We start from the raw sequence: 18,448 nt of genomic DNA, 5'->3' as shown, positions 1-18,448 counted from the left end.
ACTACAGAAGCCGAAACCCAAGGTTAGTGCATTTAGGGACTTTCTCAGAACTACGGGATCTGATGGATGAGGTCTTCGTTCTTGTTTTAGCAGGCAGGCATAGCTGCCACGTGCTGGGTTCCCAAGCCTATGCGGTACTTCCATCACGGTATCTGTCGTGCGCAGGTCTAGGGCCTACGAAGTTCTGGGGCCCTGTGACAATAGCATAATGACTTCGTGGTAAAGAATAATTTTAAAGTTGTAACTAAGAATTACAAACTATAAAATAAAAATATGGTAATATGACTAAATTTAAATAAATCAAATTTAAATCAATCTGTGCTTGAGAGAACATATTGCTCTTGTAGAGGGCCTTAGTTTGCTTTCTGATACCCACACCATGTAGCTCACAAACAATTGCAACTCCAGGTTCATGAGATCAGACACCATCTCCTGGCTTCCTGGGGTAGCTCACTCAAGTGGCAAACCCACACACAGACATGAACTTATACATATAATTCAAAAACTTTTATTTTAATATTTTTATTATTATTATCATCATCATCAGTTTTTTCAAGACAGGGTTTCTCTGTGTAGCCCTGACTGCCCTGGAACTCTGTAGACCAGGCTGGCCTCAAACTCAGAGATCCACCTGCCTTTGCCTCCTGAGTGCTGAAATTAAAGGTGTCTGTCATCATTGCCAGATCAAAATAAAACTTTAAAGAAAAAAAAGAACCCTTGCTTGTTTAAAAGCAATCATAAAGATGAAAAACATAGTCATAATCCAAAGGAAGACACATGTGGTGCATGCAACCAATAAATCATAGCTATCTGGGAAAACGTGCAGAGCCCAAGCCTCAAGGGGGAAAATAAGTTACCAAGAGGACAATACTTAAAAGTTTTGACGCCACTTCACAGTAGGGGAACTACGAATGTTCAAGAAATATAGTAGGGGGGGCTGGAGAGATGGCTCAGTGGTTAAGAGCATTGCCTCCTCTTCCAAAGGTCCTGAGTTCAATTCCCAGCAACCACATGGTGGCTCACAACCATCTGTAAAGAGGTCTGGTGCCCTCTTCTGGCCTTCAGGCATACAGACAGAATATTGTATACATAATAAATAAATATTTTTTTAAAAAAAGAAATATAGTAGGACTTCTTGTGATTTGTTTTGCTTTGTTGCAGCTCTGTGGGTGGAATCTCGGGGTGGATGGGGAGGTCTAACTTGGGTAGGAGATATCCAGGGTTAGGCAGGGGAGGTCCACGGTAATGGGGATGCCTACAACAGATAGGGAGGTTAGGAGGAGCTTGCCTTTCTCTCTGCACATCCAGAGGCCTGGTGTCACTTTCCAGCAGCTGCCCGCGTATCTCTGCCAGAGATGGATGGGTTCTGTCTTCACAGCCCTGCACACCAGTGTCTAAGAACTCCTCTTGCCAGATCCAAACCCACTCGAGTGCAGGACATTCCTGAGTGTGGTGTGTACTTAGGAGGGGTGTGCCAATCATGTTCACATGTGCATGTCCCTGTCCTCTCCCCTTCCCTATTTTTTGGCATCCTCAAATTCCAAAACCAGGGCTGGAGAGGTGGCTTAGAGGTTAAGAGCACTGACTGCTCTTCCAGAGGTCCTGAGTTCAATTCCCAGCAACCACATGGTGGCTCACAACCATCTGTAATGAGATCTGGTGCCCTCTACTGGTCTATAGGATATATGTAGGCAGAATACTGTATACATAATTAATAAATAAATCTTACGAAAAAATAAATAAAAAATAAAAATTCCAAAACCATGGAAGAAAGTATAGAACTTATTACAACAGAGGTCTGCCAAAGACCAGAGGTCAACATACCACAGAGCAGGGGCCAAGGAGGTACTCATGGGTCTGAGGGATCCCAACAGTATGTTGTATATATGAATGTCTAAAAGGAATAACAGACATGACCTAATGATTTGTGTACATTTATACAGCAGCGGATGGCAATAACTGAATAAGATAGAGTTTCCTTTGGAAAGATAGCTGAAATTATTGGTTTTTGAAATCACGTATTACTTCATCAAGACTATCAAGGTTGCTGGATGGTGGTGGTTTATGCCTTTAATCCCAGCACTCAGGAGGCAGAGACATGCGGATCTCTGTGAGTTTGAGGCCAACCTGGTCTACAAGAACGAGTAATAGGACAGGCTCTAAAACTACAGAGAAATCCTGTCTCGAAAAACAAGACAACAAAAAAAGAATATCATGGTTACAAATTACAATTTGTTCAAAGTTTTATGCATATACGCATAATAGTGTGTGTTGCTGGGAATCGAACCCAGGGCTTTGTACACGTTGCGCATATGTTCTACCACTGAGTTACATCCTGGTCTTATTGTTTACAGACGGGAAGAAAAAAGAAACAACCTCTAAGTTCATCATTAGGAAGCTAGCCACACCAAATTATTCTTATTACTTTCATATTCTGGGTTATCATTCAAAAGAGAACATAGGGCTTCTGATTCCAGTACAAAAAAAATGGCTAGGATGTACAGTTGATGAGTTGGGAAGATGGCTCGGTGCTTGAGAGCACTTGTTGCCTTGGAAGAGGACCAGGATTTTACTTCCAGCACCCACAAGGCAGCTAACCACCTATATATAACTCAGTTCCAGGGGATCCAGTGCCCTCTTCTAACCTCCATGGGCACTGGGCACACACATGCTGCACAGACACATATATGTGAGGAAAAACATTCGTACATGTAAAGTAAAAGAAAAAACCGTTTTAAAAAGTGTAATAAGCAAGCCGGGCAGTGCTGGCGCAGGCCTTTAATCCCAGCACTCGCGAGGCAGAGGCAGGCGGATCTCTGTGAGTTCGAGACCAGCCTGGTCTACAGAGCTAGTTCCAGGACACGCTCCAAAGCCACAGAGAAACCCTGTCTCGAAAAACCAAAAAAAAAAAAGTGTAATAAGCATTTTAAAATGAGGGATTAAAGCCAGGGAGGATGCCACCCACGGTTTGTGTAAACAAAGATAGGTGTTTATACATATGTGCTTGCCCAAGCGTAGCCTATAACTGGAAGGAAGCATAAGAAACTGAAGTGTGGCTGGTTTTGTTTGTTTGTATTTTTGTTTTTGTTTTTCGAGACAGGGTTTCTCTGTGGCTTTGGAGCCTGTCCTGGAACTAGCTCTTGTAGACCAGACTGGCCTCGAACTCACAGGATCTGCCTGCCTCTGCCTCCCAAATGCTGGGATTAAAGGCGTGCATCACCACTGCCCGGCATGTGGCTGTTTTTATAAAAGAGAATTGAGAAATCCAGAAAGGAAAACACACACCTCGCAATGTTTGAACGTTACAAGTGTATTTATGAATTCCCTAGATTGATCAAATATTGATATTCTCCAAAAATATGGGATTTGGAATGGATGGTGGCTATGGATATGTGCTCTATATAGTATACGCTGTTAGGCTAAAGGTGACCACTGTCGGCTCCCAGCGTCTGGGGTATCAGCGTTCAGCAGTGACTACACAGGTGGAAGGCAAGAGTGTTGAGAGGGAACCGTGGCTGTGAGCAAGAGCTGGGGCTATAGGGACCCGAGGCTCCACTGTGCAAGCAAGAGAGACGCAAAGTCTGAACTGTTATCTAAATGAGCGCACAAAAGCTTTGGCACCTCGTTGTTCTTTTTAAAGCGGTGTGCTGAGAGCCAGGTTATCAGAGGGTCTCAAAGCTCAGAGCTAAAAAAAAGCACCAGGAATTCCTGACATTCAGAGGGAGCAGGCCAGAGCCGGTATCTCCTAGCACTGGAAAAGGACCCAGCCTGTGCTACTTGGGAGAAGAACAAGAGGAAAGAGAGAGGGGGAAGAGAGGGAGGAAAGGGAGGAAAGAGAAGAAAAGAAAAGAAATTGTCAACTGACCCACTACCAAAAAAATGTTCACAGAGAAAGGATATGAATTTTAGAACTAGTCAGGTGTCATTTTGCCACAAATTTTGACACAGAAGTGAGAAATTGAATTAAGCAATTACTTTTTTAGTTTAAAAAAAAAGAAAGAAAGAAAAGAAAGCCATGACATGAAAATCGCCCGCTACTCTGGTGCCCCTTAAAAACTGCCTGTGATGGCCAAACCCCCAAAGGATGCTTTAGAAATGTGTGCAGCATCGTGGGGATGTAGCTCAGGCTTCCGAGGAGCCACCCTGACAGAGAGGCCCACTTAGAAGTGTGGTTTCTGTTTCCTTGGTGAGAGGCGAACCTTCCATGGGGTGGCGCCGGGGCGAGCAGGGACGCAGGTCGCTCAGCTCTTCTTGCGCAGCTGGTTGTACTGTGCACGGCCCAGGATAGGCTCCATGACGCTGGGTCGGAAGAAGCTGTCGCTGACCCTGCGCGCAGGCTTCTCCCGGGGCATGGCCAGGAAGCCTGGACGAGCAGACGACTCCGCCTTGTCGTCCAGACCCGGGCAGGAGGGCGCGCTGAGCCCCCGCACGCTGCGCAAGCCACCGCGAGGTTGGCTCGGACGCTGCGCGGACTCCGGACTGGCTGGCCGCGCCCCGGACCCCTTGCGCTCGACCTCTGCTGGCGGATTATCGATGTCTCTGAATTCGCTCTCGGGCTCCATCAGGGACAGCCTGGGAAGCTGACAGCAGGGCACTCTGGTTAGGGATCCTTCTCTTTGGACTCATCCCCCTTTCTATAGCTTTTGGCCTAGTTCCCCGCTCCGGGGGGGGGGGCAATCACAAGGGCGCAGACTGGGGTGTAAGCCATCAGGATGGGGGTATCCGAGAGACCCCTGAGGTTTTAAGAACTCTGGTCGCCTCTAGTAGTGGGAGGAGTCCTCTCCTTGAAGCCGATTAAGTAACCTTTCCCTGGCCAGCTCTAGGGGTCCCTCCCATTCCACCAAGCTCTACTTCAGCCTGCTCACCCTGCTCAACCTTTGGAGAGGGTGTCAGGGATTCCCAAAAAGACGGTATTAGTCTTGGCTTCCCCCCACCCCCACCCCGCGCTGCTGTTGATAGAATTGACCTAGGGCCAGCTACTCTTCCTAGAATGCATAGCCTACTGTGCAGGTTGCCCTGAAAGCTTATGGCCAGGCCCTTCCTCCGGAGCTAAAGGGGAGGTCTGAGCCTCTAAGGACTCACAGACCAGTGACTCCATCATCAAAGGAGAGGCACAATGTAGGGGAGAGATCTGAGGCCAGGGCTATGAATGTCTGTGCTCTGGGTTGGCAAAGATTAGTCTGTAAGAAGGCTTTGAGTATTGAAGATTGGAGAAGGGTCTCCACGAGGCTGGAAGAAGCGAGGGCGGGGGTGTCCTACATCTCCTTCAGACAAATCTGTCTTGGGAGAAGGTGGCCCTGGAGTGGGACTCACCGGCACATAGTGTACCACAGTGTCTACCACGTTATCGGTAACACCCTTCAGAGCATCCGATAGGGACATGGCCCTTCCTTTGGTGGAGGAGACAGCCTGGGCTGGTGTGAGGTGCAGGATCCTTCCCACCGTGCCCAGCACAGCCGCTGGTGCCCAAGTCACTGCTGAGATAGTGTTCCGGAGAGTCTTCTGCACGGTGTGTACCACCCCACCCAGGAGGCCTCTCGCGTTGGGCAGGGCTGTTACCTGCGGGCCAGAGAACCATTAGTTCCTGCCCTGCATCAACTCCTCTGATCCTTTCCCTAACCACCAGCCCAGAGCTAGAGGGGAAAAGAGACGGGGGGGGGGGGGGGGGGGGAGATTCTGTCCCTAGCTGTGGGTAGTGTGGCCTTGGGCATGTCACTTCCTCTCTCTGAACGCGCCACCCCCCCCCCAACTTTTCATCTGCAAAATGGAGCAGCAATCCCCACCCTGCCTACTTTTCTGGGAGTTGTGAAGCCCGCTGAGTGACACAGTGATACTTAGTTGGCTGTGGATTGGGGGTGACCTGGGGACAGAGTCCTTTATTTTACTTAGCTTCTCTGCTTCTCAGCCCCACCCACGGGCTGTGCGGCCTTAAGCGCTCAGTCCCCTCATCACCTCTCCAAGCCCGTTCTCTTCAGTCTCTGATCCCTCTTCTTCCTCCTCATCGGACTCCTCTCCCTCGCTGTCCGTCTGGTCGTCATGGCTCTCATCCTGGGAGGCTGCTAAATTGTGCAGCCAGGGCACCCGCACCTCACTCTGCCGCCGCCGCGGGGACACCACCTGCAGGGCTGCTGATGCACCCCACTGGGCCAGGCTACTCTGCGGGAGAATGGTCAGCAGACAGATGGCTCAGTGGATGGACCCCCTAGGCTGGAAGGCTTTGACACAGGAACAGGAACAGGGGTGGTGAGCAGGGTCTGGCCCCATGGGGTTTTGGGTTTATTTTTTTTCTATTTATTTATTTATTTATTTATTTATTTTATGTGAATACATGTGTACCACCTGTGTGCCTGGTGCCCACAGGGGTCAAAAGAGAGTATCAGATTCCCTTGAACTACAGTTATGGGTGGCTGTGAGCCACCATGTGGGTGCTGGGAATTGAACCTGGGTCTTCTGCAGCAACAAATGTTCTTAACCACCGAGCCATCTAGCTAACCTCTTCCCCAGCATTTTAATTAATAATAACTATAACTGAAGGCATACATCGTTAGCATAGAACTCTGGGACTTTCTAAGCACACCCTATGTAACCATAACAGATAGAGACTATCTCAACATCCCAAAAGATTCTTGTCAGTCTCTTCCATCTGTATTCCCCAGTCTGTGGTCCCCTCTGACTTTACAGTCACACACCCATCTTGGCTATTCTCTCTTCTTTTTAATGTTGAGATGGAATCCGAGGCCCTTCTATTCAAAGCTTGAGTTTGTAGCCCCAACCTCGGTTCATATATACATATATTGAGACAAGGTCTCACTGTGTAACCCTGGTTGGCAGGAATTCACCATGTAGACAGGGCTGGCCTTCAACCTGCAGGGATCCTCCTGTCTTGCTTCTCAAGAGCCCCAGCCCCAGAGAGCTATCTTTTAACCTTGGGATGGGTGCCATCACCTCCACACCAACATAGCATGCATCCATCCCTATCTCAGAAGGGGTAGAGGGCTACACACAGAGTAATAAGTAAAACCACTCACAGCCAGGTATAATGGGCAACACCTGCAATCCCAACACTTGGAAGGTTGAGGCAGGAGGACTGCCACAAAATAAGGGCTAACCTGGGCTACAGAATAAACCCATCTCAAAAAAATTAGTCAATTAAAGCTTTAAAAATAAAGTAAAAAGACCTTTCACACAACTGAAAAGCAGTCACTGCCTGCCGACTCCTGAGATTTCTCATCTTCCAGCTCTGTGGATGCGTGGCCTCCAGTGAGCTAGGCAAGGGCTCTACCACTGAGCTGCAGCCCTGTTCAGACCCCACCTCCATGTTCTCCGTGCTGTTTTACTTGTCTCTGGTTTCCTGTTTATTTTTGTTGGAGGATCTTTTCTTGTTGTCTTCTGAAATGGGGTCTGGATACAGCTCTGGATAGTCTGGAACTCACTCCGTCAACAAGGCTGGTCTCACGCTTGAAGAAATCCTCCCACCTCTGCCTCCCAAGTGCGGAGATCATTAGCACGCACTTACGTGCCTGACTTTAGTGGGTTTTTTTTCTCCTTTTTTCTTTCATTTTTTTTCCCTCTTAGTTTCTCGCTAAGTTCCTTATTTCCAAAAACTGCAGCCTAACTGCATCAAGATGAGTGGAGACACAGCTTGACCTGGGTGCAGTGGGGAGATGGTCTGAGCATGGGGGTGAGGGGGCGGGGGTAGGAGAGGTGGTCCGGGTGCAGTGGGGACTCAGGGGCAAGAGCTGTTGGAACTTCCATCCACTGGACAGGTTTTTGTAATTTTTATTTTTAACAGTTCATGGGTGACACCTTCTACTGTTTTAATAGCAAACAGGGGTGGGCAGGCCCACATAAGAGACCCACTTGGGTCTACAGCCATACCACCCTGAATGCGCCCGATCTTGTCTGATCTCGGAAACTAAGCAGGGTCGGGCCTGGTTAGTACTTGGATGGGAGATCCACTTGGGGTCATGAAGACTGGGAGTCAGGGAGACTTCTAGAGAGGGTGGGGAAGACAGAAGAGGGTGATGGATCAGGACCACCCCTCAGTTTGTGTCCTGTTCTTTCTCTTCTCCCATAGCCTGGGCAATTCGCTCAAGATCCTATTTATTTATTTGTTTGATTGCTTGCTCGTTTGTTAAGACAGGGTTTCTCTGTGTAGCCCCAGCTGTCCTATAGACCAGGCTGGCCTTGAATTCACAGAGATCTGCCTGCCTCTGCCTCCCAAGTGCTAGAATTAAAGGCATGTGCCACCACTCTCTTAAGATCCCTGTCTTTATGTCTAAGGTTCCAGCCCAGCTTGAAGGATATTCCCAAGATAGTGGGACCAGGAAACCCACAGAGCGGGGCCAGGCAGAGTTATAAGCAGACACTCACCAGAGGTGCCACACCCGGGATCCACATGGCCAGAGAATGGCCCTGCTTCAGGGCCCAGGCAGTGGTCTGCATGGTGTGTTGAGAAAGGGTGTTGGCCAGGGTGCTGACCCTCCTCACGAGGCTCGGTTTGGCCTTGGGAGTCTTCGGATCCCTCTGCCGTCCAGAAGTGGAGGCTAGATAAAAGATACGGAAGAAAACAGATCGAAAAGGGATGGAGGGACCTTGACTCAGCAGTCAAGAGCGCTTGTCACTCCAGTAGAGGACTTGAGTTCAGTTCCCAGCACCAATATGGTAGCTCACGGACATCTGTCACTCCAGTTCCAGAGGATCCAGTGTCCTCCTCTGGCCATTGGAGGCCATAGCCACACACGGTGCACACATATACATGCAATCAAAACACTCATACACATACATTTTTGAAAGACTAGAAAATGTCCTCAGTATGGTGCCTTGGACTGGAAAGTGGTTGCCTTACTTCAACCACAACCCCCAACCATGACCCCACTGGTGCTAGCCAATGCCAGCTCCCTCTCCTTCTTACATCTAGGGTGGAAGGAACAAAGAACTGAGCTCCTCTAGAGATTCCGAGGGGCATTCCCTATCTCAGAGCATGGGCGATAAGACTTGGGGTCTCCCACTGATCCTCGGGTTCTGAGTGGTAGCCAGTCAGTCTGAAGGGCAGTTACCTGACTCCTCCTTGGCTGGTGGCAGAAGGAACTCTACCACCTTCTCAATGCCGCCCAGAGCCAGATCAGCCCCTCCAGAGGCCAGTCGGCCAACTCGGGTGTTGGCAGCATATTCCACGGTCTCTTTAGCCATCCCCAAGGCAAGCTCGCAGCTGGCCAGGACCTTGTCGGATGTGCTTGCGATGGGCACGCTGATGCTGTTCCTGGCGCTTCGAAGGCGGGTAGAGATGGTGCCTTTCAGTTCAGAGGCGAGCTGAGGAGTGTGTGTGGGGGGAGACAGTCAGCTGTGTGGATTTCCTGACAGGCCCTGAGCCCGGTTCTCTGGAGGGCCCCATTTAAAGACCCAGGCAACCAGACACACACTTGTAATACAAGAGCTGGAGGCTGAGACAGGAGGATCATCATGAGTTTTGTGTTATCGTTGGCTACAAAGCAAGTTCTAGACCAGCCTGGGCTACAGTGTGAGACCATGTCTAAAAACTGAGAAATTAAAAATTAAAAAAAGGGTGCAGGGGCCAGCAGAGATATGTGGATATGTGGGAAAGAAAAAGGCCACCTTGGCTGTGCCAGTCATCTAGGTCTCCTGGCTTCTCCAGACTGAGTGAAGATCCATCCTGTAAGGATAGCCCCAAAGCTCCCCTGGTGGCACCAGTCCTGATACCCTCCTTCACAGAAGGCACCCCGTCTTTCAAAAGCTCGCCTCCCTCTTCTGTCTTTCCCTCAGCTCACAGTTCACACTGACTGACAGATATGACAAGCTTTATGCTGGAGTAACTCGCCTTCTTCCTTCTGAGACCCCAGGAGCTCCTCCATGGCTTGGTCTAGGGCAATAGAGAGGAGGTGACCCGCAGGCCTGCCCCTGGTGGCCTCCACCTCAGGCTGGGTTTACTCATCTGCACAATGAGGGCAGCAAGCCCCATCCTCAAGGATGACCTGAGAGGGCTCTATGAAGGCCACGCTGTGACTGTTGACAAGGGCAGGGCATGGGCACAGGGCTCAGGGGAGATTTGTAGGACAGGCTGGTGGTTGGTCAGTAAAGTAGATGAGGCCATGGGCATTACTGAAGCCAGTACTGGATAAGAGGAGATAAAGATGTGGCCCAGGGGAAGTGACTTGTTTCGCCTCATGGTGTATAAAGGGTTGGATCTCAAGGCTGTGTATGTGACCTGGAGATCCCAGTGAGTGGACTTGGTGGCTTTGGTAGTTGTTGTCACCACATAGTCCTGTGCCAGACCTCAGAGTCCCAGATCCCACGGCCATAGTAGCAGAAGACTGAGCAATTTTGGAAGGGACCACATAGGGGTTAACCCTTTCTCCCTTTCTCCCCTTGAGGACCCTGAAAGTGTCTGTCTAAGCTTGTCCAAGGCATATACCTGCTATACCAGACACCCCAACTCTACCTGACCCCATAGAAAGAGGAAGAGGGGTCTCCCTCTGCCTAAGAGGGTGCTCACCCCATGAACACAGAAAGTTACACAGCCAGGGCGTTGGCTGCTCTCCTTCCTGAGAGGAGGTCACAGTGGAGTGTATGGAGCATCATGGAAGAGGGAGGACTCACCTTTTCCGGAGGGTACTGAAGGGCTGGGATCTTTTCCTCCAGGTGGTCCAGGCCTCTGCAGGCCAGCTCATTGGCAGCTGTGACTGAGAGGGAAAGGCTGTGTTGGGATGATCTCTGCCCCCTCCCGAAGAAATAACAGTGGCCTCTGTCTCAAAGGAAGCACATCGGGGCTCACAGATCCCAGCTCTGCTGTTTCCGGGTCATCTGGACTCTGCTGTATTTAGTACCCATGTACTTATGGCTCCTTGAGAGCAGGGTCATTTTGGACTCAGTAAGACCTGCTCAGCATGGTCCTTGTTCTTCACTCCTAGGACCCTGGGCAGCAGTTCTCTGCTGCCCCCTCCTGTCAGGAGCCAGAACCGTCAGCCTCTGTGTTTGCAAAGCGGGAATGGATGAGCAGACTTGGAGTGGGCAGAGATGGAAACTCTATGAATCGCCACCAAAGACCGCACTCTCTCCTCCCAGACTCCCCATCCCGTGTTCTGGAAGGCTGTGAGGAAGTGAGAGAATGCATGTGGATGTGAGGCAGGTGGCACCAGGCCCCTGGCATTCGCCTCAGGGGGACCAGGCCTGGGCTTGCTTAGTCCTGGAGATGATGGATTCAGCCACAGCTAGAGCAGTTCCAAACTGTCCCTAGACCCAGATTTAACCCCCAGCTGTCAAGATGGCTGCAGCTGAAAGGAGCCATGGGGAAGAGAATGAAGTTGCCCTAGAGGAGTGGGACAAGCCCCGGGATGCAGATGTTTCCAGGGGCAGACTGCCCATGGTCTGCTGAGAATGCAGTCTCTATGGTCGAGGTCACAGACTGCGCGGGTTTAAAGAGTGTTTATAGATACTCTTTCATATTTTTTTGAAACAGCAAAGAGCTCAGATGACTTTGGCTGTCTTCAGATTGGACAGAATGAGGGCATCCAAGAAGGCTAGCCTAGAGCCTGTGGTATTTATCACCATCACCACCACCATTATCGTCACCATCACCATCATCACCACCACCATTATTACCATCATCATCACCACCACCACCATCATCATCACCGTCACCATTATCCTCACCATCATCATCACCGTCACCATCATCATCACCATCATCATCCTCACCATCATCATCACCATCATCATCCTCACCATCATCATCACCACCACCATCATTATCCTCATCATCGTTATCATCACCATCACCACCACTACAACCACCACCATCATCATCTTCACCATCATCATCTTTGCTTGGTGCCCTTGTGCACTGCTTTCATTGAGACTCCGCCGGTTCATGATACTGCTCTTTCTGCTGTATTTGGAGTCGGGTTAGCTAGCTGTCCTGCCACAGGCTCCCCTCTCTCCACTGCTCACATAGTTCTACCCTTCTTTCCCCTTGAAAATTCTTTGACTGTCATTGTTAGCCTAGGATGCCCTAGGCCGGGCGACAGTTGAGGCATGCATAGTAACAAAGAGATCTGCACCTATACCTCTATCTCTGCAGACAAAAAGACCAGGAAGTTGTTCAGGGAGGGGGACAAACAAGTTGTGAGATGATCAGACAGACTGACAAGCAGACGGGCAGACACGCAATGATTATCAGTGGGCGGGCAGGCGCTGCCAAGTTCAATGAGAACTCACACTGGGTGGACAGCCGGCGGACCACGGGCTCCATGCTCCAGGCAGCCAGATTGCTGGCACCCTGAACACCCTTCTCATAGGCATTGCACACAGAGGCCACCAGGGGGTGGGCTTCTTTGGTGCTGTTGTAGGTCTTCTGGACGCATTCGCAAGTGCCGCTCACCACAGGCAGCTGCAGGACTCTGTGGAGCACATTCTCCTGCTCCTGTGAGGGGGAAAAAAAAAGAGTCAGAGCCTCCCACCCCCACTCAACCTCCCTGCAAACTGAGCCTAGCTAGGGTCATACATGGCGTTGGTGAGGGCAGACCAGGTCTAAGGGAAGCACTCAGTCATGGGACCATGAGGGAGCCCTCAGGGAAAATGAAAACCTGCCTGCAATGCCTTCCTGGTCACTACCTAGACTCTGGGGAACTCCTGAGGCGACCTGTGTTCTCTGGGGACCAAACCAAATTCCAGCTCACCCCTCTTAGACTGACTGCCAAGTTAATGCACTTGTTGAGGGTTTGAGTCCCCCTTCATCTAAACACTTTCATGGTCTTTCTGAGATTCTGGGCCCAGGTCTAAAAGTGCTGGACCACTGCCAAATAGGCTGGCCATCCCTCCCACACCCGTTTCTGCTCGCTAGATTCTCTCACTTTCACCTCCTCTGTGAGACAGCATCTCAAGTAGCTCTGGCTGGCCTTGAACTCACTACTTGGCTAAGGATGACCTTGAACTACTGTCGTGTTGACTCCACCGTGACCGGCTTTTGACTCTCCTCCGTTGTGGCTCTGTCTGTCCTTGGGCTGTCCCTACTTAAGTAGCCCTGCTATGATATGATTATGCGTGTATGCCTCCTTTCTTCCAGTAGAATGTCCTCTATTTCCCAGCGCCTGTGTGAAAGCTTGACCCTGGAGAAATGAGCCATACATGGAGCTGTGCCTCGTGAAAAGTATAGGCTCTTCTTTACTTTTTGTTTGCTTATTGTTTTTATTGAGCTATATATTTTCCTCTACTCCCCTCCCTTTCTCCCTCTTCTACCATGATCCCCATGCTCCCAATTTACTCCGAAGATCTTGTCTTTTTCTACTTGCCTTGTAGATTAAATCCATGTATGTCTCTCTAAGGTCCTCTTTGTTGTCTAGTTTCTCTGGGGTTGTGAATTGTAGGCTGGTTTTTCTTTGCTTTATGACTAAAGCCACTTATGAGTGAGTACGTATTTTATTTGTCTTTCTGGGTCTGGGTTACCTCACTCAATATGTTTCCTAGATCCGCTTTTTAGCCCTGCCTGTCCTGGAACTAGCTTTTTTTTTTTTTTTTTTTTTTTTTGACAAAGTTTCTTTGTAGCTTTTGGAGCCTGTCCTGGAACTAGCTCTTGTAGACCAGGCTGGCCTCAGCCTCATAATGCTCCGCCTGCCTCTGCCTCCCAGTGTTGGGATTAGTGGAGAGCACCACCACTGCCCGTGGGCTCTTCTTTTTTTTTTTTTTTTTTTTTTTGGCTTTGTAATAGATTTTAATAGTTCATCGAGATATAGAATACTCATTTGGCCAGAGTTTGAGTGGCTTCCTTAAACAATCTTGGCATGTTTTTATTTGTGTGCTAATTTGAATAAAATTATTTCATTTTATTTTTAGAAGACACTGACAATTTACTAGTAAATAATAATGCTCTGTCTTCTTGAACTCACTTCTTTCTTATTTACCATTAATTCTCATGCTTATTAGTTCATATCATTTTTGCTTCTGTTACTATCAATGACTTAAAAGGTGGGCATTTATTTAGCTCTGGAGGTGGCAGGGGAAGGAGTAAAGGTTTCTTCTTTCTAGCATGGACTTGGTTAAGCTCACATGAGCCCTGTCATGTGTTGATAGCCTTGTGGTATGACAACTTAAAATATTAATAAATACTTTTAATTAAATGGAAGGTTTGATTACTTACAAGTGTGTTCAATCATCATATTATTGGAAAGAGGTCTGATACAAGATATATAATAGAAAACAGCTTTATCTGGAAGAATTTGCCCCAAACATTCTTTGGATCCAGCAAAAGTAAAGCATTTCTTTTTCATAAGTCCGTGGGCTCTTCTTGACTACACAGACTAGCAGATCTGAGGCCTCCTGGGGCTCCTCAGCAAGAATCCTTTCCAGAAAGTCTCACTAGACTTGTATTTGGCTATCTCCTTGGTGGGCTTGATGCCTTCACAGAGCGGCTGGTGCCCTTGTGGGGTAACTTGGCTGAGCTGAAGCCTGCCTCCACACCCCGCCCCCGCCCCGCTGGAACAACCCTAAACAAATCTCCTTCAGCTTTTGTGTGTCAGCCCTTCACACACTTCCAGTCAGTGACAACCTGCAGAGGTCCCTATTCTGTAGGAAACGGCTACACGTTCTATCTTAGCTTATAAACGGGTCACACGATGCTCTTGTGACCCTTTCCTTATGACACTCTAGGATCTGACACAGCCTTTCTTAAGCCGGTACTCCAGTGAGTCTGAGCCTTTGGGGTGCACTGTGGTCCTCTCTTCTTACTGGGATGTCCTACTCTTACCAAAGCATTTTGCTTTGTCCGCAGTTGCATAATTAAGCTTTAGAGAGTGAGAAAAAGCCCAATCTTAGAGTGAAGGAATGAGTCTGGCTGCGTGGTAGGAAGCGACCTTTACTAAAGGTCGTTATGCTCCGGGACTCTGGTCAGGGCGCCTTGATCTCAACCCTAACATTCATTCGCTGTTTCAAGTATTTGAGATTCAGAGATAAGATTTGACTTACCCAAGATCACACAGATAGTAAGTAGCAGAGCCAGGAAATCAGTCAGGTTTGATTTGATTTGTGTGTGTGTGTGTGTGTGTGTGTGTGTGTATTTCTGAGACAGGGTCTCATTGGCTGTGATGGGACATGTCATTGATCCTAGCACAAGGAGGCAGAGGCAGGCAGATCTTTGTGAGTTCAAGGCCATCCTAGTCTACAAAGTGACTTTCAGGACAGCCAGAACTGCTACAAAGAGAACCCCCGTCTCAAAGAAAAAGATAGGGTCTCATCTAGTCCAGATTGGCCTTAAACTCACTCTATAACCAGCACCTGGTTCTCCTGCCTCTACCTCCCAAATTCTGAGATTAGAAGCATGTTCACCATATTGGACTGTCTCCAAGTCAGGTTTGAAATGGACTATATGGAATTTGCTTCCAAATAAATTAAGATAAAATAAAGTAACGATTGGGTGAGGATGAGGCAGATTGGCCAATGAGTCAAAACTACCTGGGACCTTGTATCCTTTTGCCTAGTCTTGTGAATGTTAAGGACTGTCCATTCAAAAAGTAATACAAGCCAGCTCTCCAGGGTTGACCCCTCTGCTCCAGCTCTGTATCACTTCAGATGCACCCTGTGACGGGCTCTGCTTGCAGGGGGTCAAGTTAGCAGAACCATCAAGGAGAACAGTTCGGGCACTGGGACAAAGAAACCATATTATTATATCCATAGTATATCATCCTGCTGGTGAGTCAGATATCAGTAGGAGAAAGGGGTTTGGAGAATGTGAGGAAATATTCTCCTTAACGTTTTGGACAGTACTTTCAAGAGTTGTTTTGGACAAGGTTAAAAGAAAAACAGGCTGAACATGGAAGAAACAACTAACTGAAAAAGTCTTAGCGTTTCTTGCGACCCATTTTCACCCCTGTTACGGTTTAGTACAAAACAAGGCAGCTATCCCCAGAATGGAGGTTCAGTAAAGTCTAATTAAGGATGAGTTTAGTCTCTGATAGGCTCATAACTCTGAATGTCGCAAACTATCTGAACTGTACCCAAATCAGAGAGGTTTTAGCAAAACATATCAAGGGCCTAGAAAAGTATCCGAATTATTTAAAATCATGGTGAAAACCAGGCCAGAGATGAATGACGGACACACTGTGTGTCCCGTTTATTCCCACACATGGCAGCACAGGCAGTGAGGGCATTGCAGGGCCACTGACTGCATGGGTTCCGTATGGCATGCATGTCCTCCTGAGTGGTTCACTTTTGCCTTGGGGTTTAAGGCATGGTGAGTTCTTGCCCTGTCTCTCTTTAACCCCCAGCCAACACTCCTGTCCTTCTCTCCGAGGTGCTTAGACCTCCGTAGGCCTGGTCTCTTTTCTCCAGTTCCCCCTCCTACCCTTCTCTCCAAGGCTCTTAGACCTTCATAGGCATTGTCTCTTTCCCCCAGTTCCCCCCAAACACCCCTGCTAACGGTGGCAAGGGCAGGAGTAGTTGAGAGAGTAAGGCAGACTCATCTTGCTTGAGGCTCCCTGGCTCTCCCTCTCTGCGCTCCCCTCCCTTGGTTGTCCATTCCCCCGTCTCACACGAGAGGCCAGGTTACTTACAGGGAGGTCTCCATCCAGCAGGGTCGGGCCCTTGTTCATTGCCATCCTTACTCTTCAGGCTGCAAAGCAGAGTCCCAGGTCCATCAGAAGCCCACAGGCTTGCAGTCCGCAGGGCGACTCCCGACCTCTCCCAGCCACCCGCCAGCCATCCGGGAGTTCAGCTGCCCTAGGTGGGGGACGAATGTCCCATACAAGAGCCACTCCTTGGAGCCCCGACACAACAAGTCTCCTATTCTGCTCAAAAAAGAGCTCCATAGTCTGCTCAAAATTGATGTCTGCTTTTTTTTTTAAGGCCTCAAGATAAAAGAAATTGCAGGTAATTATATACAGATAAGGAGAGAATGAGAGAAAAAGTTCAGGATGAAGTCTGGGGCTCTTAAGTCAGAGTCCCAAAGAGACTGAAGAATGAGTGTCAGGTAGAGTCTAGTCCTTTCTTCATGACAAAATTCTAGCTAATTACCATTTCCCTCTCTTGCCAGCTAGGTAAGCCTCCCAGAGAACTGTCTTCTGGGTAAGCCCATGGCCGTTCTGCTCTGGTCTGCCTCAGTGGTCTCCCTGCAGAACACTGTGCCCTCGGAATTTTTCCATCTGCTCTTTCTCCCAGCCCCTTCCCCTTTAACACTCAGAAAGCAGCAGGGTAAGGCAGACACCCGAGAACCCCCACACTCACTGCAGCGGACGGCCACCTCAGTCTCAGAAGCCCCAGCTATGGAAAGTCTCCTCCACAGAAGCACCTCCAGCCACTCCAGGGAATCTTGGGCAATGCCTCTCAGACCTCCCAATTGGAGGAGGGCAAGGAGGAAGAGAAAGCTGGGCCGGCCCGTTGCCATAGCTGTCTGACCCAGGATGTCCCCTGGGCTCACTCTAGCTTCTATGGGGGATGCTTAGCCAATGACAAGGTTGCTCACAGAGCTGACAGAGCACTGTGCCAGAGCCCCGAGACAGTAGTTCCAGAATATTTCTGGCTTTCAACGGACAAAAATTGCTTTCCATAAAGAAGGCACTAGTATTTGTGCCATTAAACCTCTAAGATCAAAGTTCCATGCCATTCTGTCCCTGTCCCCAATCTTTGGTCCCTTCCCCCAAAAGTTTCTATGCAACAGTACTCCCATAGAGTGTCTCCCATGCTTTGCTATTTGCTAGCAAGGATGACTGTTGAACAGCACGATTCAAACCCACACAGGGATGGGGTTCAGTTTACTGTATTAATCTATGACTATCAAGATAAATTCCCACGCCGGGCGATGGTGGCGCACGCCTTTAATCCCAGCACTTGGGAGGCAGAGGCAGGCGGATCTTTGTGAGTTCGAGACCAGCCTGGTCTACAAAGCTAGTTCCAGGACAGGTTCCAAAGCCACAGAGAAACCCTGTCTCGAAAAACCAAAAAAAAAAAAAAGATAAATTCCCAGAAAAGAAGCCCAGATAGAGCTGAGTCTGCAGTAATCTGGGCTCTGAGAGAACCGTTTTGACCTCTGTAAATCTCGAAAGTTAAAGAAAACATTTTGAAGCTGGTTGTACGTGCCGGTAACCCCAGCACTCAGGATGCTGAGGCAGGATTGATAATTTGAGGGCAACCTGAGCTACAGAGCAAGAGCTCGCTCGATTCAACAAACTAGGGGCTAGGGGGCGGAGCTCAGAGCGCTTGCCTAGCAGTTGAAGACCCTGGGTTTGATCTTCAGCACTGAGGAAAGGGGGCGGGGTGAAACTTTACCTAGCCTAAGATAACCTCCAGAACAGGAAGGAGAATCATTGTTCACCTAAGTCTGCAGAGGTGATGGTGTTTGTTTTTTTTTCTTTTTTGGTTTTTCGAGCCAGGGTTTCTCTGTGGTTTTGGAGCCTGTCCTGGAACTAGCTCTGTAGACCAGGCTGGTCTCGAACTCACAGAGATC

At 49.0% G+C, this 18,448-nt stretch overlaps 1 protein-coding gene across 1 annotated transcript; it reads right to left on the bottom strand.

The window, feature by feature from the left end:
- Positions 1-3,294: 3,294 nt before the first annotated feature.
- Positions 3,295-17,314, bottom strand: Plin1 (perilipin 1). Its single transcript, XM_005357719.3, has 9 exons — positions 17,230-17,314; positions 16,560-16,618; positions 12,235-12,439; positions 10,618-10,700; positions 9,060-9,312; positions 8,374-8,546; positions 5,953-6,156; positions 5,314-5,559; positions 3,295-4,580 (listed from the first exon to the last, which is right to left on the bottom strand). Exons 2-9 carry the CDS (start codon positions 16,602-16,604, stop codon positions 4,242-4,244), a joined length of 1,548 nt encoding a protein of 515 aa, XP_005357776.1. The 5' UTR covers positions 16,605-16,618; positions 17,230-17,314; the 3' UTR covers positions 3,295-4,241.
- Between the last annotated feature and the right edge of the window lie 1,134 nt (positions 17,315-18,448).

This window comes from Microtus ochrogaster, chromosome 22 (genome assembly GCF_000317375.1).
Source record: "Microtus ochrogaster isolate Prairie Vole_2 chromosome 22, MicOch1.0, whole genome shotgun sequence".
Classification (NCBI taxonomy): Eukaryota; Metazoa; Chordata; class Mammalia; order Rodentia; family Cricetidae; genus Microtus; species Microtus ochrogaster.
This window is presented reverse-complemented; position numbering and strand designations above follow the sequence as displayed.

Coding starts and splice junctions, on each gene's coding strand:
- Plin1 (XM_005357719.3), bottom strand. CDS start 16,604: ATGGCAATGAACAAGGGCCCGACCCTGCTGGATGGAGACCTCCCT. Junction 12,440..16,559: donor TGCTGGATGGAGACCTCCCT/GTAAGTAACCTG, acceptor TCCCCCTCACAG/GAGCAGGAGAATGTGCTCCA. Junction 4,581..5,313: donor CTGTGGTACACTATGTGCCG/GTGAGTCCCACT, acceptor CCCTGCTGTCAG/CTTCCCAGGCTGTCCCTGAT.